Source organism: Salvia splendens, unplaced genomic scaffold (assembly GCF_004379255.2).
Source record: "Salvia splendens isolate huo1 unplaced genomic scaffold, SspV2 ctg399, whole genome shotgun sequence".
NCBI classification, from domain to species: Eukaryota; Viridiplantae; Streptophyta; class Magnoliopsida; order Lamiales; family Lamiaceae; genus Salvia; species Salvia splendens.
The window spans coordinates 1-23,266 of NW_024599047.1; the positions used below are offsets into that span (position 1 = coordinate 1).

Here is a 23,266-nt window from a genome sequence, read left to right on the forward strand (position 1 = left end):
AACAACTTTATGAAATTGAGAGAAATGAAATTATTCCGAAAATATCGTGGAATATACTAAATAAATGCCAACCTTGTATCAGCCTTTAGGTTATATGTTAGATCTATAATTGGTCCATCAATCATTTCAAGAAAGTGATATTTGTAATTTGGGCGGTTTGGACGGTAAAGACTTCAATCAAACAAACTTACTTATTATACTTTTATTTGTGGTATCATGAATAAACGACCTATTTTAAATCATATTTGTATATTTTTAAAAGAATTTATTTTAAAAAAAAATTGCATCATATATCAAGATTTTTGAATGAAATGCTAAACTCAATACGGGGTTTTTAGTAATAGTTAAAGCGATGACCGTATCTAATCGATCTATTATCAGTCAATCGATGATTGATTAATTAACAAGTGGTTCGATTTCCGATTCTTATACCAGTAACTAGTGCTAGTTCAATTTTCGGTTATTACTGAAGAACCTGCAAAAGATCAATTTATACATTATAAATACTAATTTATACTCCAATTTGTTCTAATTTTCTAAATATCTCTTTAGAAAAAAGAGAAATTAATTTATTTATTGTATACCCAACATCTATGTGTAGTTGGAATGCTATTTATGGAGTACTACAAGAATAGTTGTGGATGTATAAAAAGGGGCCCAATGTTAAACACGTGCCCGAAAAGCTTCTAATGGGCTTTAGCATTCAAATATCGGTCATATACGGCCCATATTTAATGGGCCGGATTCAATACTCAAAAGGGGAGTCCTACAAAGAACTCAATACCTGTTTATTTATTCCATAATTCCACCTCTTTCTTTACACACTAACAATGGAGTATTATAAATAAAATTTATAGAGAAACAAAATAAACATATATGATTCCTTACGTTAGATTTCGAAATTAGTAAACAATGCATAGTGACATATTTTAAGAGGGTAAGGCTAAGATTACTGTATAGATCAATTTCCATGAAATTTAATTATGATTCATTAATTTTCAAATTAATTTATTACTATTAATGTTCCAAAAGTTATATATTTAAGAAAAGTTGATCAATAGGAGAGAACATGAACTCGAATATGGAAACTATCTCTTCTTGGCATTAGGAAAGAGCCTCAACATTAAAAAAACAAGTTGAATAAAGAGATTAAAGATTACAAGAAGCCGGAATTAATTATCATAAATTCCGGCAATTTACATATTTATTGTGATGTCTGAAAATCAAATCCTTGATTGAGGAAGACTCTTGCAATCCATACCTTCACACTCTGCAAGTTCACCTCCATCTCTCCTTCCATCGTCTGCTCATTACCATCACAATCAAGTTAGTCTAATAAACAAAAAGCAATGCCAAATTTCCCTAAAACCCATGAAATTCGGTCAAATTATGATCCAAATTGTCCGCAGTTAACCCATAACAATTTTCTAGCGAAATTGCATCCGATTTAAAGTTGCGAAACAAACTAGAATTTGACCAAATTTCATATTTTTTTGGACAATTTGCCCTAAAACATTAAAACACACAAATGTATATGCTTACATGCAAAGTGAAAGTGAAGACATAGTTTTGATCAGCAGAGACAGTTAGATTCGAGCTCCGAACGTCGAAGGTGGTGAGAGACTCGAGAGATCGGTAGAGAGCGGCGGCGACGCCGTTGCCTTTGTTTGCCACTATTTTCACGTAAAACCCTTTTTCTTCTACTTGAGACACCTCCATCTACACAAAGATATAATTTCAATTAATTTAAACTTTTCTCAACATGTTTCTACTAACACTCCAATTTTTTTAAAAAAGCACTAGTTACCTTAAAAATGATCTTGGGTGTGGGGTAGAAGCATGTCGTGGGATTAGATTGGATGTCATTTTGAGTAGTTTTATGTTTGTAGTTTTCCTCGAAACCTGCGATCTCTGCCTTCATCTTCTTAGCCTGATTTTGTAGGTCTTGCACATACAATACTGCGTCGCCCACAATCGAAGCTTTGTCCATCTACACACATTCAAAAATATTAATTAAATTTTGTCGTAATTTGGAGTAATTGAAGGATATATGAACTATATTTGAGTTTTAACTAATTAAAATTGAAGATTTATAGTACTCCATCGGTCCCTAAAAATTTGTCATCTTTCACTTTTACCATTTTTTGTAGTGGATCCCGCATTCTACTAACCCATTCACACTCATTATAAACCTAATAGTATATAAAAGTATGACTCACATGTCACTAACTTTTTCAACTCAGTTTGATTATATTTCTTAAAATCTGTGCTGGGTCAAATGGTGACAAATTATTGGGGATGGAGGAAGTACTATATTTATAAATTGTCGAATAGAACCTAAGAACAAATTTAGAATCTCTCAGGAGACAAATAATACGTATGTTCAATCAAAGATTTTATATCTTTTCTTTCTATAACTAAAAAGTATACTAGTAGTAGATTAACATGCATGATTCAGTTAAACATTTGAAATAAAAAAAAGGTAACAAGTGAGTTCCGCCAACTATTGTGTTTAATTATGAATATGGATTACAATTGCAATATCTCTTATTTTCGGGGACGTGTGATTAGATGATGACATGAATTGCTAACACGAAGTAGTAATGTGACACGATTTTGTAAAAATTAAGTACTACTATGATTTACATAATTATAATTACCTTAGTGATGTTAGGAACCAAGGAGCGCAATGCATAGAGCTTCTCCTTCATGCGGCCCCTCCTCCGCCGCTCCGACACCAACGTCTTCGACCGGTCCGCCTTCCTCGCCCCCGGCACGGTGGTGACCCCCGAGCCCCCCGACGATTCATCCTGATCGTCCATCAAATACTCCTCCTCCTCGTCCTCCGCCTCCGCCTGTTTCATCTCACATGCCGCATTAACCAACCCGAACTCATCAAGCCCCGCCGCCGCCTCAAAATCGAACATCCCCACATTCGGCGGCTGTGGCGGCTCCAGAAAATGGCAGTCCTCAACGGCGGCGTTAATGCCCTGATAGCCGTAATCTTGATTGAACATAGGCTGATGAAAATTGTCATTAATTTGAACATTTTTGCCGCGAATTAGATCGATGAATTGATGGAGATTGGATTCATCCATGAAATCGATCAGGCCAAGATCATTTGTGTAGTATTGGGGAAATGGGATCATTCCGTTTTCATCTCGAAAATTATCCATTTTTTTGTATGAACTATTCTTGTTTCTTGATTTTTGGGGTATTTATAGTGAAATATATGTAGTGTGAAAAGCATCTAGCCTTAAATATGCAAGGCTTATCCAGGGGAAGTGAATATGTTGTTTTAATATTTGAATACCTAAATTTACAACGAGGCTGTCGGAATCGGAGGTTTGGATGAATAGACAAGTACTTGGGTAAATGAGACTTAATTAATCATGTTTATTTTGTAAGTACTATTTAATTTGATAATTGTCGGTTTCCAAATGCGCATGGAATCGTTTTTGGAAAAGAAAATCCCCACCTCCTTGGACCTTGTTTGAAACCGCCTATTTAGGATTACAAAACCTTGGGTTACCATCTTGATATGAATTATTAATAATCATATACTAATACAAGTTAGGATATAAATGAAACATGCATGACCATGTAATTTAATTATATAGTTATGCTTATTTACAGGAATAGAAAATTTGAATTGTTACAATTATAGCATTTGAAAATCTTACGGAGTTATAACTTATAACACTTCACCATTGAAAATCGTGTTATAATTGATATTGATGTTTTTTTCCACCAAAAGCTATGGCATTTCGCAAGATAATCGATAATTAAAATAATACTAGTAGTGAGTTAATACCATGAAGGCCTCTTGGAATTATGTAACTTAATTTAGCATTTTATTTATATTAGATACATTTATAAACTTAAATTTGTAAGATTTAGGAAGACACGAAACTAGTGATTATGGCTCCCATTTCGTTCTTTTTTTGAAACTACCTCTGATTCAATATCATTGATTCGAGTTTCACTTATTAATTTGTACAAAATGTGAACTTGATCCTTAGGTATTGCGATAGTAATGACTTAGAATGTCAGTACTCGTGGTCAATCGAAAATCGAAGTTGTCACCCACTTGTTAAAAACAAAAATACACTATTAATTTAACATAGACGTCAAATGCATTTTTGTACTACTTCGGAGCTTCTACGTACGTAAACACAATCAATTTCACTAATACTTAAACATAATAAACAAATATACAACTATATTTAATTTCAGTTTTGTAAGTAAAGCTTTCGATTCGTTGACTTTTTGCGTCATATTGCAACATTCGTTGACTTAATGTGAATGCCAATATTCGTTTGGGAATAATTAAATTAGTAGTATTAGCAAGCGTCAGTGATGACCAGAATTGGATTAAGACAACCTTTAATCAATTCTCTAGCCAATGGCGTTATGCTGCTTAATTAACTTAATCACTCCTAATTGTCCATTTAAAGTGTCATTAAATATTGGCTCGTGCTAATTGTGCGTTCTAGTTATGTCGGCACGTGCCTCTATGCAACACCACATCTAGCCACGCATCGTTAAGCCACGTCATCTAATTGTGCGTTCTAATTACCATCGAAATTTATTGTTTCGATAAAAAAAATGAAATGAATTGAATTTTGTTTAATAATGGAGTAGTATTTTAAGTTAGTTCAACTTGAATTTTTCAACCTCATATACTACATTCAATTTTTACATAACAACAAAAAGTTATGAATAAAAACGCAATTTCATACAATTCATGATAAAACTGAAATATGAGTAATATTTTAAAATTTTCAAGTATATAATATTTTTCATGCTATTTATTTAGATAATAATAAATCTTATAGTACTATAAAAATGTGTCTAGAAAAATTAGAAAGCGTATCATTTTTTGTGAATTCCCAAAATGATAAAGCATGTGCTCCAAGTTTTAAAAAAAATGAAAAACAAAAAGAACAAAAAAACCATATGAAGATAGCATTAGAGGGTATGTTAGAATGTATCTCCTCAAAGTTTGGCGACCGCCACCAGCTTTGTCGGTTGGTGGATTCCGACCTATCACCTCCGCCAACGGCCGCCGCCAATCAACAGCAGCATGAAAAATATCATCAGGTCTGCGGCGGTGAGAAGTTACTTTAAAAAGTTAGGAAATGGAAGGGAGAGAGAATGTTTCTACTGTAAATAAGAGAAAGGCGTGACGTGGAAACTAAAATCAGTGTTACTCAATATATTAACCTCAACATATTGCCTATGCGACCTATTTTTGTTGCCACGTGGATTTTGTCGGAATCTGAATTCGAGGGAGAGTGTGTGAATGGCTATGTGGTAGCTGGTAGGTGATTAATGTATGTACGATATCTGAATCCATCTCTATGTGATTTTTATATTTAGATTGTCCACCGTAAAGCGGATAACTCCAATAGCCCCGTCTCCTTTTTTGTCCACAGTCTCAGTTTTTTTATCTGCGCTTAAAAAAATGTTTCCGCTATTATAGGCGGACACTTCCAATAGCAACAATTTTTTTCGTTTATTTTAATTCAAGTATAATTAAAATTATTGGACTATGTGTAATTAGAAAAAAGGCTATAAGTGAAGAAATTAAAATTAAACACTACATTTTTCATCGTATTAAATTACTGGAAAAATTATATAACGAAATATTAATCTATTGAACATCATGATGGAGTTCACACTGCGGCGCCACCTCCCCCACGTGCCCATACTTCTTCAATCAAATCGGCCTGGAGTGCGGTATGTGATGTGCTCCTGCGCATATCAGTGAAAAGTTGGATCAAATATTCATTGCTCCGTGGTACGCCTATCTGGATCGGCCTCCGCGATCTCCGCCGCACGCGCCGCATCCTCTGCATTAGTCGTTCTGCACCTCTTAAATCAGAGAATTCCACGTCTCGTTCCACAAATCGTCCATTTTAAATACCAATGGAATCCACAAATTTTAGTGAGAGAAAGTATGAGTGACTAATTGGAATTGTGTAAAAATAATGAGTGAAATGAAGTGTATTTATAGGTAAATTAAATTGAATTAAAAATAAAAAATCGTCCGCCCCGCCGCAAACCGCCCCCACTATAGGCCGGCGCGTCGTCCGCCCCGCCGCCCGCCGACCGGCGCGTCCTCGCACATTTCTCGGCGGAAGGCCTTTCGCCCCCTTTTTTTTTTGTCCGCTTCGGGGCGGACGTCTCGCCCACTATAGACCGCCCTGCCTTCGCCCCCGCCGGGGCGGCCGACGCGCCTATACTATAGTGGACACTCTTATATTCATATACTTATAAAAAAACTTATGGAGTAGTTTTATTTGGTAGTAGAAAATACTAGTATAAAAGTTTGATACTACTCCCTCTTTTCTTATTAATAGAGATATTTCTTTTCGACGACAAAGTTTTTTGAATAGTGTGTTACATGGATGATGAAAAAGTAAAAGAGATTAAGGTAAGAGAGATGGAGAGAGAGTAAAATAAAAAAGAGAATTACTTTTTATAAAATATAGAAATGATTCAATAAACTTGGAACTTTCCAAAATAGAAAAATGACTCTATTAACATGGAACGGAGGGAATACTAAATTACTAATATAATTTAAGTTATAATTCAAACTAAATTTGATAGTACGTCATTAATATTGTAAACATTAAATGGTGAATTCAAATAAAAAGTACGGATTGTTTTGTGCAATGCTTTGTCGTGTGTGTCGTGTTTCTATAGTGATCCAATATGCTTTTGCAGCATATCATATTCTAAAGCCCATATATTACTCTAAAGCCCATAAATACTAGGCCCAAAAATAGCTAGAAAAACTACTAGGCCATAAATCGATAAATGTAGCTCAGTCCAGATGATTCGGCTCATAGGTCTATTTGGTTTCTCCATATATTCCTAAATATTGGAGTACTAATATTTGTATTATATTATTAAATATTTTTGCCGTAATAATTATCATAAATTTAATTGAATCTTAAACATAGAGTCTGTCAATATGATTTCATTAGTTTTAAGGACACCATTATTCCTATCGTGTATGATAGATTTCTGAACATGTACAAATGTTGAGTATTTCCAAAAGTACAATATACTAGCATTATTTGAATTAATCTCATTCAAATATCTAGGAATATCGTCTATCAACTAAATACATATTTATATACTGTTGTTTAATAGAAGTGTAATATAGTTGGTGATTACATCAGAATTTCACATCAAAGGGGGATAAAATAGACGGATTAATATAGAAGTGGTTAATGAGGACGTGGTAGTGAGTCATCTTACTCTAAATGTATCCAAAATTTTCCGACATTCGTAAACACATGTCGCTACCATGCTCAAGTGGCTCACGCGCTAACCGACGCGTACACGTTAAACCATTAACTAATACTCTTGTTTTTTTTTTATTTAAAAGGAATTACGCATAATTTAATGTTATGATTTCGTAGCAGAGGATGAAATATGGAGTAGTTTAGTTGATATGTCGTATTCCTCTTAATTAAAAGATTGGGTGTTGAAGGATGGATTCATGTAGGATTTTGGAGGTCGGCCGACTCCACTGCCATCTTATGACCAGTGGCGGATCCATGATTTTTCGTTATACGATAAATAATTTTAACGATTCGAAGCTTCAAAATCTGACGAATTTAATATTTTATTTAATTTTTTCTCACACAAAATCTATAATTTAAATTTTAATAAAACAAACATTATGTAGATGTGCATTAAAAAAAATCGGAAAGATAAAAACTAATTATATATTATGATGAAACATGCATTACACGAGAATGTGTGTGAATTGTGTTGGTTTTTAATCCAATAGAATAGTTTTAAAAATACTAAAAAGATAAATAAAGTATAAAAATACATATTATTGAAACATAGAAAAATAAATATATATACGTTAGATATTTTACCTGTTCAAATGCATTTTTTAATATTTTAAAAGATATAAATAAAAGCAAAGATATAAATAAAATGCAAAATTTGAAGATACTAACAAACAAGATAAACATTGATTAAGGCGTTGGTGAGAAGAATCAAACCCAGGCCTCCGTGTGAAAGATCGAGAAATATACCACTAGACCAACTACACTAACTTATTTTGGGGTACACTCGTACCACTTTGTTCTCACTTGGATCAGCCCCTGCTTATGACTCATGAGGGCAAGAAAACTCCATCAAATTTAACATTAGGAGCTGTTATTGACCACACGGTATGTCAGCTCCCTCGCTTGTGATTCACTTTCGTTCTTTGTTTGTCATTCGTTATCAGCGATAACCGTCACACCGTGTCTATCTTTGAATCTCAATGTCACTCCTCTCTTGTATTTGACCTAACAAATTCTATTTCATGGTGAATAAGAAATCATTATTAACTCTTTCAAAAATAATACTTGCAGTATATGTATGATCCTAAAGGTAGCTTTCGGAAAATGCCTAGTCAACAGTGATACTCTTATATAACAACACAGATTATATGGTTCGTTCACTTATTAGTTATATATATATGTGGTGGGTATCTTTGAAAAATATCAAAAGTGGCTTAGAAACTTTGTATTACTATTATGTAAATTCAAGATCCTACTTTCCTAGGCTCTTAGCTAGGAAAAATTCAATTAAACATCAACCTTGCTATGTTAACAATATCACTTTGAATTTGAATTTATTAAAAATTGCATACGGAGTAAATCACATTACAGTATATGTATACACATTAATAATTGACAGTTTTTAATTTGATAGATCATAGTATTAGATTGTGCTTCATGCTAGCTATTCAGTTAGATAAATATGACTCAGTTCTTAATGTTGTGATGTGATAGTGTCACGTATGATTAGTCTTGACTTACGAATAATTAATAATTTAAAATTAGTTCAGTCTTGAACAATCTCGAGATAAGTTGATCTTCATCAATAAAATAAAGAAATCAAAGGTAAATTATTGAAAAGTTAAAATTTGATCAATATTAATGAGTCCCTCAAAATCATAAATTTTTTTATTTGTTCTTAATTATCCCACAAAGTACAAAATATATTGAAACATCACCTCATGTGGTATATCAATTGTATGTGTATTCATAAAAAAACAATATTGTGTTGGTTGTGTCAATTTCACATCAATCAATATTTCGTCCTACATTTGACAAACGCTTGCAACGGCTGTAAATATTCCTTAGTAAAAACGAAAAGGGGAAAAAGAAAAAACAGAGAAAAAGATGAAGACACGCTCTGCCTCTGAGACTTGGCTTCGAAATTTGTTGGTCGGATACAGACATCGGCCATTGTTTTCCCGCCCTATAAATCCAGTGTGCTTGCAATGTCAGATCGCATCATATCCTCGTTCAGTAATTAACGCAAACAGAATATATCTACACATTTTTGGTTGAATCTCTCTTTTCTTAAGGTATGTTTGTCAATTCCAAAACATTTTGATTTCAGCAGTTTTAGTACAAGACATGATGATCTGCTGAATTCATTACCGCAGTTGAATTGAATATAATGTGTGATTTTGAGGAAGAATCGGCCGTCGCTTTGTTGGATGATCTCAATGAAGATGGGGCGATTCAATTGGATTTTTCCTCTGCCAAATATGGGTACCTTTTCTCTAAATTTATGTATAAAATTTTCAATTGAGATGATTGTAATTGTGAATTGAACATTCGATTTTGTGAATTTAAGGTGCAAGCATTACAAAAGGAGATGCAAAATTAGGGCTCCTTGTTGTGATGAGGTTTTTGATTGCAGGCATTGTCACAATGAAGCTAAGGTTTTTTTTTATAATTTGATTTTCTTTTCTTTTTCTCCCTGTCTCTCTATATGTATATATGTATAATGTTATTGCAATGTCTGGTTTTCTGTCTGCAGAATGATCTCGAAATCAATCCGATTAATCGACACGACATTCCCCGCCACGAAGTGAAGAAGGTATGATTTTGTAATTACAGTTTGATTTTGGAATGCAATCAATTTGAGAGTTCAATTTTTGACTTATTTATGCAGGTTATATGTTCGATTTGTGACACCGAACAAAATGTAAGAAGCATTCCTAATTTTACTCGAGTATTTGGTTGTTGATTTATTCAATTTGTGTTGGCTGAATTCCAGGTTCAACAAAATTGCACAAATTGTGGAGTTTGCATGGGGAATTATTTCTGTGACAAATGCAAATTCTTTGATGATGATGTAAGAAAACCTCTTTTTATTTGTACATGCTTTAAAAATGTTGCCTGATTTCTACATTTTTTAATATAGGTGGCGAAGAAACAATACCACTGTGATGATTGTGGAATATGCAGGTGAGATTCTTTACCAAATAAACAGATGTTTCGATTAGATAGTCGGAATAAACACGTGCAATAGTATGCAAACCACACATAGACGTGCCAACGTGTTACAATGATATAATCGCGTACATGTTCTGATTTAAAATTTTGTGCAGAACTGGAGGGGCGGAGAATTTCGTCCATTGCACAAAATGTGGTATGAAAAATCCTAATTGAAAACCTTCAATCTTCGTCATCATCTTCTTCTTAAAACGGGCTTAATTTACTGGTACAGGGTGCTGCTACGCGTCATCCATTAAGGACACACATCGTTGTGTAGAGAGAGCGATGCATCATAATTGCGCAGTTTGCTTTGAGGTAACAACCAGTTACATTAAGATGGAAATTAAAAAGGCAAAGAAGATTGCATTTTCTTACATGTTTGTTTATGGTGGTGGTGTAGTACTTATTCGATTCAACCAAGAACATCACTGTTCTACCATGTGGACACACCATACATTTCGAATGTGTTCGCGAAATGAAGCTTCATCACAGGTCTCAATAATACTATCATAACATAACAATCTTGCAATTTGCATTTTTTTTCTTTCTTAGAATCTTTTTTCCCCCCTTTTTTTTACGATGTTCAGATATTCATGCCCGGTCTGCTCTAAATCCATCGGCGACATGTCAAACGCATGGAGGAAGCTTGATGAAGAGGTACATAAATATCCATTTTATATGTAACAGTAGTATTTCTTTGTACTTATATTATGACGATTGGCTGATTTCAACAGATTGCTTCGACTCCAATGCCGGAGATGTACAAAGACAAAAAGGTGAGATGAGAAGAATGTGATTCAAATTTGTTACTTTTAACACAAATATATTACTACCATACATGAATTGCTTCTTTTTTGACTTAGGTTTGGATACTATGTAATGATTGTGAGGGAATATCTGAGGTGCAATACCACATATTTGCAAACAAATGCTCACGCTGCAAATCATACAATACCCGGCAAATTCAAGGCGTTCCCGCCTCCTGTTGAGACCGGGCTACACTGCATCAATTCAAAAGCTCGTTCGGAAATGAGATGTTGGTTTCGGTTTTATTAGTACTCCATGTATGTATGTATGTATGTATGTATAGATTTACTCTGGTGGGATTATGGAATATAGTAGTATTCTCTAGCAAAAGGAGCAGATTTTATCTAATGCTTTTCATATCCATTTTCATTTGTGTTTATGCTTTTAACTACTGTCGAAGGAGAGATGTTGAAATTTGATATATCAGTTTCTTGATTTTGTACTAGGGTGTTTCATGATTGTCTCTCTCCAATAAAATATATCAAACAGAATTGGGTCATTCCAAAAATAAATAGAAAAGTTAAAAAATAAGCTAAAACAAAATGAGCTAAAAAAATCAAATGGAAAGTATAACTGAAAAAAAATAAAAATAAAGGTACAAAACTGCCCTTCATGCTTTGGGTCATTTCAATCTGGAAAAATGAAAATATGCAAAAGTATAAAAAAAGTTATCAAAATTCAAAGTCCAGAAATTCCGCATAATATTTTATTTACAAGAACCGCAAAAGTGCAAACGCTAAAATTCCAGGACCATTTATATAGTTCACTCTATTAGATGTAAGTATTTTTTAAAGTAACAAATTCTATCACATCTATAAAAGGAAATCAATCTAATGAATGGGACAAGCCAAATGCATATAGTGCGACGGAGGGAGTAATTAACATTTGCTACAACTATCACAAAATATTTTGTTTCACATATGTGTCACAATCCTCTCACATATCTTTCTGCACGTAGCATAAACAAAAATTTATTATACTGTATAACTTTAATTATCAATAAAACTATTTTATGTCAATAACTAATTATAAATAGATTGTCCGAGACGTTACATTTACGCATATAAAAAGTATAATTACACTTTTGCCGCTATATATACTGTCAAATGTACCAAAAATAGTTATATTTTTGAATGCGTCACAATTTTATTTAGTCACATTTATTACTGCAATAATATTTACGAAATTATACTACTACTACTACTATTAGTTATTACTACTATTTGTCATTTGAAATCCTGAAGTTGTGACAGTATAGTGATAAAATTTTGTGTTTGATATAATATGAGATCTAATGGAATTCATATATTGGATACATTGTTATCAAATCATGATAAATTAGCTATTGATTTTATTTGACGAAATTCATAAATAGGATTTGTCAAAGATCTTGAAAGAAAATTAAGGCAATACACAATTAATGGGTATAATTTGGGAGTGTAATATATCGTTTGACCATTTTTTTTTACCATTTTTAGAAGAAATTAAGGCAATAAACTCTAACAATTTCAGCCCAATATTCCTATAAAAACCGGTTAATTCTTCATTTCCAATCAGTGATTGAGTAGATTGAAAAAAAACAAGTCTACCTTTGATTCAAAATGACTTCAATTTCACTTGTGCTCTCCCTTTTGGCCCTTTTGAATTTCGTGTGCATCGTCTTCGCCTTTGATGTTAGTCCTCTCCAAGATTTCTGCGTTGCCGACTCCACCGGCAAGGGTAACACTATTATACCGTAGTATTATGCTCGTAACTCGATCAGAAAATGCTTAGAATTTTCCAAGAAAACTTTTTTTTTAGTGTCAATTTCAATTTCCTATATTTGACAATGATGCAGACGTGCTACAAGAATAGAATGATTTATTGAACTGATAGTCAAATCAAATAACCTTTATTTTTTAATAATATCAAAACTTACTGTATTAATTTTATAGCACTTTGCAAGGATCCAAGCACTGTTACCCCGAATGACTTTTTCCGAAGCGGCCTTCATCTGCCGGGAAACACCTCAAACCCGTACGGCGCCGCCGTGGTGACCGCATCCGCAGCCACCGTGCCGGGGCTCAACGGCCTCGGGCTGACGTTCATGCGCGCGGATTTGGCCCCTAATGGCTTTTTCCCGCCCCATTTCCACTCCAGGGCAACCGAGCTCGTGGTTGTTCTAGAAGGTTCCATGGAGGTCGGGTTCATAACCTCGTACCCTAGTTACAAGTACTACAGCAAGATCCTCGGGCAAGGCGATGTTTTTGTGGTCCCGGTCGGCCTCGTGCACAACGTGCGTAATCTTGCTAAAGGAAACAGTGTTGCGTTGGTGGCCTTCAATAGCCAGAATCCCGGATTACAAATCTTCCAAATGGGCTCTTCGCAGCTCAACCTGAAATCGACAGTGTTTATCTTTCGAAGGCGTTTCAGTTGGATGTCAATATTATCAAGGACTTGCAGAAAAAATTCTAGATGTGCAATTTTTTGGTTAGTTAAATAATCTTTGTTATGTGCTATGGGAAAGATTGAATTCGATAATAAGGTTTGTTCTTGCGGAAAAAAATTCTTAGATGTGCAATTTTGCTTAGTCAAATAATCTTTTTTTTATGTGATATGAGAAAGATTGAGTTCAATTTTAAGGTTTGCTCATATTTGTCTGTGATTCTTGTACTATTTTTTAATTAATTGCTTAAATAAGTAGGAGTACTAAAGTTTTACAACGGCAATTGGACTTGCACTCCAAATAATAAAAATAAAAACAAATCTATAAAATAGTTGTGCCGTTCATATTTCTGATTGTACGTAACAAATCTTGATCAAACGTGCTAAGCCCATTTGCTCAACTCAACTAAAAGTCCAAAACCAAGCCCAACCCAAATTGACCAAAACTCCAATTCTTATTTTTGAGCCCATTGAGTTGTCTACACCCAAATTATTACTAAAAAAATTAGTTTAAAGAATTAAAATAATTTTCAAACTATTTTACTAGCACTTATTTTTGAGTCACAAATTCACACACATCACACTTTCACACACTGAGCTATTCAAATTCCCGATCTATTGGGGGTCCAAGAAGACATTTTACAAATTTCTTTTGAAATCAAAATAAAAATTCAACTCAAATCACATAAATATGACAGATCTCTTAAAATCTATTTTTATTTACAAACAAATACCCTTTATTTTAATTAAAACAATCTAAACGATGTCCAATTGTTAGTCTCAAATCAATACACCAATATCGCAATTTACATGGAAAATGGAATTTACTCATGTCGAAAATGATTATTAGAACTATTATATTGGTTACTCAGGATAAGTATGGAAACTTCCTATTATTTGGTTGTATGATAATTTCGTATGGTCAAATGGTCAAATTAGCCAGCATTTGAAGATTGATTGACCCCTTCTCCACAATTGACTTGACACTTGTTCACCAATTAAACAAACGAAAAAGGATTAGGGATGAAAATAATAAGACCCACCACAATCAGATGCGGGCTAGTGCACGGTACGTGCGACCAACGCGCACACTATTGGTGCAAACTCGTGCATGATGCTAGCGACTAAACTGCACTATTGGTGCAAACTTGTGCATGGTGCGTGCAACCAGACCGCTCTACATGTGCAAATTTGTGCACATTGTGTGCGACCAGACGATACATTTTATCTAGTTTGGTCCAACGCGTCCTATCCTAAATAACTTTTTTAAATAGTTTACATCTTATAACAATAGCTCTAGACAACTATAATCATTGGAATAATAAGATGATAATTACAATCAAGAATTAATAAGTATCTTGCCATTTGGAAACCCCTATTTGCTAGTGAAAATATCGACCTATTTCCACGCCCTTATTACTCTTCGGAACCAAGTAGAAGAAGTGTGAGGATTCCATGGTCATTGCTAATTGTTGTTGGTTCCAAATCATTGGTGCTTACATAATCTGACAGGGTTTAGCCCATCGAAAGAATTATTTGAATAAATTTGTAGAGAGAAAAAGAGAACAACCCTAATTGAAATACTAGGGGCGTTTTCATACCAAATTGAGAGAATTAAATCAAATCATAACAATTAAATAATAAAATATAAAATAAACAAAATAATTATACGGAGAGATTAAAATAAAAGTTGAAGTCCCATATATTATTGACCGATTACAAACTATATGCAATCGGCATATTGTTGACCGATTACATATTTGTCTGACCTTATATTATTTCTTAAGTATTTTGTGAAATTGTGACTTTTATCAGTATTAATAATTTAAAAGTAAAGTTTTCTTATAAGAATAATAACAAAATAGTAGTAAGCGCCAGACCCAAACAACACGCAAAAAGCAAAGAAGAGTAGTGATAGGAACTTCGAGGTTATTCCAAAACGCAGAAACACGCTTCTTCACGTCTCTATATATTCTCTTTCCCCTCCAACGCTTTCTCAGCAAGCATTCATTCTCCAATTTCCAATTATTCCTTTCACAATTCGAAAATCTTCAATTCAATTTGAATCGAATCAAATCGAATCAAATCAAATTAGCTATGTCGATGTCGATGTTCAGCACGTTCGACGCTCTCTGCGGCGAGAAGCTCGGATTTTCTTTGTCTTCTCGGTCGCCCGCCGCCGCCAAAATTGATGATCTGAAGAAGACCAAGGGCGACGAAGGTGCGAATTCGTCTTCCACGGAGGGGAAAGATCGCCGGACGAAAAGAGCGCCGAGATTTGCGGTGGAGTTCGATGGGCTAAACTGCTTCGAGACGATTGTACCGTATTGATTCATAATTGTGGATCGCCATCGTCTCTTTCTCTTTTTCCTTTTTATTTAAAAAAATATTAAAATTGATTTATTCTGGAATTACGAAGGATTCTCACTGATGTATATACAGTCGAATATAATATACGTATTTTTTTGTTGTTCATTTCTAGTTCGATTACGAAAATACTGAACAATTATTAATTAAGAATACTTAATTAAAAAAAGTTATGACAAAATACTTAATTAAAAAAAGTTACACTACGACAAAAATCAGATCACGTCTTCAATGAGGAAGAGATTAAAGTAAAATATGAGAAATGGGATATATAATTAAAAATAGGAAAAAAAATGAAATTTTGTCGGGCACGAGCATCTGCAATAGTGGACGAACGGTCGACTGACGGGCACGGACCATGTGGATGGGACGCGGACTCTTGCAATAGTGGACGACTATTGCGCATGACCTATGCATGAAAAAGACCAGGTTGATATATTGGTTGATTTAAAATTTCGATTTGATTATCATCGAATTGACCCATTAATTACCTCTAATATGATAGCTTTTGATATCAAAACTGAATTTGCATCTTCTTTCGTTAAAGAATTATAGTAGAATAATATAGTTCCATGCCCCTTGGAGACCATGAAGAGTGGATAAACTCTATATTCTTTTTTAATCACACAATTTGTGTAAACATGGTTCATCGTTATCTCATATTGATGAAACTTTTTATGTATGTATATATCGAATATTAAAAAAAATTGTATTTCAACTTTTTTGTGGACATATTTTTACTTTTTAAGTACACAAATATCAATATTGTTCATGCTGGTGCAAAAAAATTTATCATCATTATATATTAGTATAAAAGATTTGATCATTGTTTTATATATGTATTGTATATTGCATACATAAAAAAAAAATACTACTATATTAAAATAAGATATAAATAAACATTTGTAATATACTTGACCTTATTCTCAAATCTCATGAGGTCATGTCACACACAAATACACACTAGAAGCAACTTTGACTGATTTGTTCACACATTTATCTATGTTTTTTTTTTAAAATGTGAATCACGCCTTTGTGGGCGGGGGTTGAGGCAGACCCCCAACCTGTAAATAAGAACCAAATGTAATGTTCGAGAAACATGCTCTTAGCCCAAAAGTGACTAAGAACCAAACTAGAACATGAAAGTGCAAAGTAGAGATCCCACAAGCCGAGATCCCCTATGCTATCAATATGCAAAACACGGACTAAATATACAAAAAGGAGAAACGAAACTATATCAAAGCCAACCACCAAAGGAGCAGAATCAGCCCACATCTCTACGTCGGAAACGGAAGTTACAAAGGCATGATTTGTTTAAAAAATTTTATCAAATATTTTTATCATGATTTGTTTAAAGAAATTTATCAAATATTTTTATCAAATACTGTAATAGCCCCACTCACATAATTAAGTATCATTGAATTTCCCATATATCGAATACTTGACGTCCACGTAAACTTATAATTTAGTGTAACATGTACTATCTCTTTTTCTTCTTATTATATTCTTAAATATTACGTGTAACTGGACTAGTCTCAAAATTTATCGACATTATCATATTTAACACGAAAGAACACCAAAGTCATCGATCACCACTACCTCGAGGGTGCATTTTCCTCTAGGCTATAAATATACTTCCAATTGTACTTTGCATTCCTTGTTAAGGAATATCAATATCTCTCCAAAATCAAAATTTACATATTCTTCTTGAATGGGATTTTGTTGCTACTCACCACTTATAAAACCCTACAAATACTTGATCTTCTTCTCAAATCTCATGAGGCCATATCACACACACACACGCACTAGAAGCAACTTCGAAGACGATGACAAGTCTCGTCTATCTCCTAAACGCGTGCTGCTTCCGGATTACTTGACGATCAAAATTGGCGACAAAGATCGCCTTCTAGTAGTCGAACATGCAACCTTCAAATCACGTAATGAGGAGGAGGAGGAAGAATATGATTGCGCGGTTTGTTTGAGTAGAATAGAAGCATGGCACAATGTGAGGGAACTTGGCAACTGCGAGCATGCTTTCCATGTCGAGTGCCTCGATTCTTGGATCGACCGCGGTGGAGAAACGTGCCCGGTTTGTAGAGCTCGGCTCGTCTCTTGGGAGATGGTGGGCCATGAGAAAGATCCATGGAGATCGGAAAGAATGGTCTATTTGTTTGGATATGATTGCTTGATGGAGGAGCTTCAATGAGTTACGTTACAAACTTTTCAAACCATATTTTATGTAAAACCTTTAATTTCTCTTTTGTAAAGGTTAAGATCGATCAAGGGCAAAGTTGCAATTTTTTTTATAAAATATCAAAAGGCTCACGCCACGACATAAACAATTATCAAGGTCAAGCCATAAAACAACCGGTACGAAGGAAAAATCAAACTATTACTATAATTTTTCAAATGATAAACAACCATACACTCACACTTGAATGTTACATTTGTATACGGCAATTGAAGTGTTCTTTAATTGATTGATTCTTGGTCATTTCAAACTTAATTTCGTAGTAATTCTTTGTAACTCTGTTCTAAGTATAAAGATGACAAAATCGAATATCATCCTTCAATTGGAACTAATAAAGAGTATATATATTAGTAATAATATATTGTTATCTACAATGACTTTTTGGAGTTGTACTAACTGGACGAATGAGATAAAAAAAAAAGGTTGCAGAAATAAAATAGTAGTACTACGATTTGTCAAAAAAGTACTTCTAAATATTGCAATTTGACACGAAAAAAAGTCAAAATGCAATTGCAAAACCGTCAAGGTTGAATTCAAAAGATGATTCCATCTTTTGTGGAGCACTATTGTCTGAACCTCCCAAGGCGTCTAGTCTTGAAAATAATTTAAATACTACTAGTAAGTATTATTTTCAATTTTACACCGTTACTTGTTGATTCTATCATTTAATTCATGGATTAAGATTCATTAATTAAAAAACATATCATCACTCTTCACAAAAATAATCATAATTATATACTACTCCTACTCATAATTCGTTGGAGTAGTACTCCCCCCGTCCCGCACTACTTGCACTTATTTCCTTTCTGGGCGTCCAAAGTTATTTGCACTCTTTCCATTTTTAATAACAATTTATACCTACAGCCGTAATTGTTGACTTTGTCTATCACCCATTCCTTAATCTTCGTGCCCAAAAGGAAATGTGTGAGTAGTGCGGGACGGAGAGAGTATTTTTTATCATCTTATCTTACTCATAATTCGTTGGAGTAGTATTTTTTTATCATCTTACGCCTACTCATAATCACAATTATATACATACTCCTACTCATAATTGTATCATCGCTCTTCCCAATTTTTAACCCTAAATAAAAAAAAAATCATAAATGAATCCCAAATCACCACCGCCATGCCACCGCCTCCGCCGCCCCAGCCACCAATCCCACCGCCGCTGAAGAAGCCGACGTCACTCCCTGACATCATCTTCACCGCTTTCTCTCTCCTCGCCCCCAAATCCACCTCCCCCAGATCCACCTCCATCCTCTTCCTCCCCAACAACAACACCAACAAACTCTCTTTCCCATTATACCCCCGCAAAATCCCCAAAATGTCTTCCCTCAGCCCTAGAAAATTGAATCCCCGCCGCCTCCCTCCGCCGTTCGCCACGCCGCAGACGCTCTCCGATTGGCTGCGCCCTCGCCTCGCCGCCGACCTCTTCGGATCGTGGGGCGTCAAGCCGGGGACGAAGAATGTCCACAATCTCTGGCTCGAAATCGCCGAGGGCGAGACCGATCTCGCCGATTCGATCCCGCCGGTCCGTACCGTTGAAGTCGTCGTCGCGAGGATCGTCCGCGGCGACGGTAAAATCCTAATCGAATCGCATCAGGAGCTCTCCAACGGCGACGTGAGGCGCCGCGACCGCCCCCTCTCGGAGAAGATGAAGCCGGGGGAATCGGTCGAGGCGGCGCTGTACCGCGCCGTGAGAGAGGAATTAGGGCTTGGAACCTCCGTCGAAATTGGAACCCTAGGAAGCCGGAATCGCGACGAAAATAGGGGAATTGTGCGATTGGTGCCGGAATCTTATACGAAGAAAGTGGAGGAGCGAGCGTCGGCGTCGTATCCCGGATTGCCGGCGCGGTACGTCCTGCACACGGTGGAGGCGGAGGTGGAGGGGCTGCCGGAGGGCGAATTCTCGACGGAGGAGGCGGATGAGCACGGGGGTTTGGATGAGAAGGCGGTTTCTTGTAAAAAGCATTTTTGGAAGTGGGTTGACTCTGATTCAGTCTGAGGTGAGTTCCCCCCATTGATGCCCTGCATTTTTTCGATTTTGGAGCAATGTATGTATATGAATCATGAGCCACATGTAATAACCAATAAGAGAGAGATTGTATTCTCTTTTTCAAGAATCATATACATGTTTGATTCAACGAAAGTTGGAGGCTTGGTTGTATATATTTGTGTATAATGAGATTGAAGGCTTTGGGAAATTCTTGTGTTTGTATTGAGTTTGGTGGCAAGTCATAATTTTTCTGTTACATTTTAACTAGTTTTAACAGGATGTTGTAAGAGAATTGATGAGAGATTAAATAATTGATGTGTTGTGTGTTGTTTTTTGCTGTTCTTGCAGTAAACAGAGTATAGTCAAATCTAGTTTTTTTTATTTTTTTTACAATCTCTTTCTCCTCTTGTGTTGTTTGTAGGGACAAACAAATTTAGTAGAAGTAGTTGGAGCTTAGGAACTCCAAAAAGTTAAAAAACTGCTTTTTTTCCTTGTTTAGATTTTCTTTTTCTTGTTTAAACTAGTAGAAGGGACACTGTTTTTCTTCTTCCATGGACCCTCCTAATAATACAGCTCCAGAATCTTGTTATCTGCCACTTTTTGAAGAAAAATAAGCATGATGACTTTCTGGAGATCTTGAAAAAGAGAAGGATTAGCATTCCTTCTCTTTCTCTTGAAATAATCATTGTTGCCCAATTTCTTTGAATACTTCTGATCTGTGATTGATTGTATAGTATCACATGCCCAATTTGTCAAAATTTAATCTTTAACAAAACTGGCTGATATATTTTCTCAAATAGTGGAGTGAAATCCATTTCATTTGTACTACTACGCTTGAGCCAAATCATTCAAACCATGTGTTATGACATGGAATCATCAGGCTTCCAATATGAGACTCTGTACGAACAATATGTCGACCGATAAATCTATCAGACTCTGTATTTCATCGAATGTAGTATCTCGCCCATGACCAGTCAAGTCTCGAACAAGAGGCTCTCTGTTTAGCCGATATATCTATCAGACGTGTGTGTATTTCATCAAGCTAGTGTATCATCTCGCCCATGACCAGTCAAGTCTCGAACACGAGACTCTCTACTCTACCGACATATCTATCTGATGTGTGTATTAATTTCATTCATCTGAGTGTATCATCTCGCCCATGACCAGCCAAGTCTTGAACACCAGACTCTCTGCTCTACCGATATATCTATACGATGTGTGTGTATTAAATTTTGTTCATCGAGTGTATCATCTTGCCCACGACCAGCCAAGTCTTGAACACGAGACTCTTGGTTCGGCCAATATATCTAGCGTGTGTGCATTTCATCGAGTGTGGCATCCCGCCCACGACTAGTCAAGTCGCGGCACATGGGCCCCCTAGCGTTTGATAAAATCACGAGAGACGCAGATTCCTCAATCAAGAAAGCACCAAAACGCACATTTCCCACTTTTTCATAGCTCCCTTCATCTTTTCTCATTACAAAAATGAAAAAAATCCCATAACAATCATAATACCAAAAAGACTCCACAAAATCCCACTTCTTCTTTCTTCCATATCACACAAAGCTACTTTACATCATCAACAATAACATTTCAACACTCAAGCAATCAAGAAAACCATAATCATATTACATAATTACACTTATCACATTACAGTAGAACACTCCGAGCTCGACTCGAACGCAGAGGGGGCGAAGGCACAGCCGGCCCAAGCGGCATAACAGCAACGCAGCTGACAACGAACCGATACCTCCCCGAAACCCAGCTCCCAACTCTCCACCTCAGCCGCCCATCCCCTTGAAGCTCAACACCAGCCTCCCGGCCCCCTGATCGCTCTGCACCTCATAGGCGAAGGATGGGGCCACGGGGAGCTGGAACCCGACCAGCGACGCACTGAGGAGGTTGGTCTCCCCTTGGCCCTGGTAGAAGGGGGAGATGGCGGCTTCGGGAGTGATTCTCTGGCCTTTGTAGGAGGCGTAGAGGATGAACTCGTCGTAGTAGATCCCGAGCTTGGTGTTGGGGTTGTCGGACTGGAGGGTGATCTGGATGGAGGAGTTGAGGAGGGAGGATGGGCCAGAGAGGTTGAGCTGGTCGACCTCGGCTTGTTGGAGGGAGAAGTGGGGCTTTGAAGGGTGGAGGGTGAGGTAGATGAGGAGGAGGAGGGAGAGGAGAGAGAGGAGGAGTGTGGAGAGGTATAGGTAGAGCTTCTTGTTGAGTTTTGGATTGGGATGGTGGTGGTTCGTTTCTTGGTGGCGCAGTCTTTGGGTGATATCTCTGTTATTTTAGACATTTGAGGAGAGAGGAAGGGAGATGAGATGTGGTGTGGTGTGGTGAGGAGAGGAAGGGAATGGAGAGATGAGGGTTAATAAAGGGCTTTTTTCATGGGAGAAAAAGCAGCAATTGATTGTTTTTGGCTTTCTACTTTCAGTACAAGGTTTTGGAGGTAAGTGTAACTGTTTGAATAATCCACGTGGCACCAAATTATAGGACACGATGGTAAGTTGGCGGCATGGGAAGGCGAGCAAAGGTTCGTGACAAGCGTTAGAAAGTCACACTGCACAAACTCAAACAGAATTACGACTCAATAAAACAGCAAAGCACAAGACAATGAGAAAGCCTAATCTATCAAAAGCTAACAAAAGCCGCAACAACGATAAATGGCCAAATTTCGGGGCAACCGGAATCACAGAAAAAGAAGCAATGGCCAGAAAAGCACGACTGCGGATGAGTGATAGAATCTTTGCTTCAATCTCTGACATCGGTCACTTGATCAATCGATGGTTTCTTTGTTGAGGAAATTTAGGCACATGTTTCTGATTTGCAACCTAAGTCGCGAAATAAGTTTTTTTCTTTTTCGATTTTCAAGTTTGGTTCAAATTTTTGGAAAATTATTTTATTCCGAAGATTTCAGATCAGCCATGAATTGATATAAACATAGAGATTAACCACTTAATTATCAAATTTATTAGATGACTTTGTCTAATTTACTAATTTGTTACAAGGTACTAATGAATTCAAATGGGTTTTTGGTAGTTGTGTAACATAGTGGACGAGGAGTCCAACCTACCAAGCAACATTCAATAATGATTCATGAATATGCAGGCA

The 23,266-nt window shown here is 35.8% G+C and overlaps 5 protein-coding genes and 1 pseudogene across 5 annotated transcripts; 4 read left to right on the forward strand and 2 right to left on the reverse strand.

Moving 5' to 3' along the window:
- Positions 1-1,188: 1,188 nt before the first annotated feature.
- On the reverse strand, positions 1,189-3,176 carry LOC121790064 (transcription factor FER-LIKE IRON DEFICIENCY-INDUCED TRANSCRIPTION FACTOR-like). Its single transcript, XM_042188359.1, has 4 exons — positions 2,661-3,176; positions 1,808-1,990; positions 1,543-1,719; positions 1,189-1,303 (listed from the first exon to the last, which is right to left on the reverse strand). Exons 1-4 carry the CDS (start codon positions 3,174-3,176, stop codon positions 1,205-1,207), a joined length of 975 nt encoding a protein of 324 aa, XP_042044293.1. The 3' UTR covers positions 1,189-1,204.
- Positions 3,177-9,215: 6,039 nt separating this feature from the next.
- Positions 9,216-11,565, forward strand: LOC121790066 (E3 ubiquitin-protein ligase RZFP34-like). The gene is made up of 13 exons (XM_042188361.1): positions 9,216-9,394; positions 9,476-9,584; positions 9,670-9,757; positions 9,856-9,915; positions 9,991-10,023; positions 10,096-10,173; positions 10,243-10,286; positions 10,430-10,470; positions 10,549-10,631; positions 10,717-10,808; positions 10,904-10,973; positions 11,051-11,092; positions 11,180-11,565. The coding sequence occupies exons 2-13, from the start codon at positions 9,490-9,492 to the stop codon at positions 11,303-11,305; spliced, it is 852 nt and encodes a 283-aa protein (XP_042044295.1). The 5' UTR covers positions 9,216-9,394; positions 9,476-9,489; the 3' UTR covers positions 11,306-11,565.
- A 1,644-nt stretch (positions 11,566-13,209) lies between these two features.
- LOC121790065 (putative germin-like protein 2-2) lies at positions 13,210-15,878 on the forward strand. Its single transcript, XM_042188360.1, has 2 exons — positions 13,210-13,511; positions 15,665-15,878. The coding sequence occupies exons 1-2, from the start codon at positions 13,210-13,212 to the stop codon at positions 15,876-15,878; spliced, it is 516 nt and encodes a 171-aa protein (XP_042044294.1).
- A 1,813-nt stretch (positions 15,879-17,691) lies between these two features.
- On the forward strand, positions 17,692-18,120 carry LOC121790061 (RING-H2 finger protein ATL40-like). Its single transcript, XM_042188357.1, has one exon. The coding sequence runs from the start codon at positions 17,692-17,694 to the stop codon at positions 18,118-18,120; it is 429 nt and encodes a 142-aa protein (XP_042044291.1).
- A 1,089-nt stretch (positions 18,121-19,209) lies between these two features.
- On the forward strand, positions 19,210-20,369 carry LOC121790063. The gene has a single exon (XM_042188358.1). It carries the CDS (start codon positions 19,292-19,294, stop codon positions 20,168-20,170), a length of 879 nt encoding a protein of 292 aa, XP_042044292.1. The 5' UTR covers positions 19,210-19,291; the 3' UTR covers positions 20,171-20,369.
- A 1,442-nt stretch (positions 20,370-21,811) lies between these two features.
- Positions 21,812-22,451, reverse strand: LOC121790062 (annotated as a pseudogene).
- Positions 22,452-23,266: the final 815 nt, after the last annotated feature.

What these genes read in the sequence shown, in the direction of transcription:
- LOC121790066 (XM_042188361.1), top strand. Translation starts at nt 9,490, where the DNA reads ATGTGTGATTTTGAGGAAGAATCGGCCGTCGCTTTGTTGGATGATCTC. An exon ending in CGTCCATTGCACAAAATGTG is followed by an intron (nt 10,471 to 10,548) that starts GTATGAAAAATC and finishes TTACTGGTACAG; the next exon opens with GGTGCTGCTACGCGTCATCC. An exon ending in ATTGCGCAGTTTGCTTTGAG is followed by an intron (nt 10,632 to 10,716) that starts GTAACAACCAGT and finishes GTGGTGGTGTAG; the next exon opens with TACTTATTCGATTCAACCAA.
- LOC121790065 (XM_042188360.1), top strand. Translation starts at nt 13,210, where the DNA reads ATGCGCGCGGATTTGGCCCCTAATGGCTTTTTCCCGCCCCATTTCCAC. An exon ending in CTCAACCTGAAATCGACAGT is followed by an intron (nt 13,512 to 15,664) that starts GTTTATCTTTCG and finishes GTCGATGTTCAG; the next exon opens with CACGTTCGACGCTCTCTGCG.
- LOC121790061 (XM_042188357.1), top strand. Translation starts at nt 17,692, where the DNA reads ATGAGGCCATATCACACACACACACGCACTAGAAGCAACTTCGAAGAC.
- LOC121790064 (XM_042188359.1), bottom strand. Translation starts at nt 3,176, where the DNA reads ATGGATAATTTTCGAGATGAAAACGGAATGATCCCATTTCCCCAATAC. An exon ending in TGGTTCCTAACATCACTAAG is followed by an intron (nt 1,991 to 2,660) that starts GTAATTATAATT and finishes GAATGTGTGTAG; the next exon opens with ATGGACAAAGCTTCGATTGT. An exon ending in TCTTCACTTTCACTTTGCAT is followed by an intron (nt 1,304 to 1,542) that starts GTAAGCATATAC and finishes GGTAATGAGCAG; the next exon opens with ACGATGGAAGGAGAGATGGA.
- LOC121790063 (XM_042188358.1), top strand. Translation starts at nt 19,292, where the DNA reads ATGCCACCGCCTCCGCCGCCCCAGCCACCAATCCCACCGCCGCTGAAG.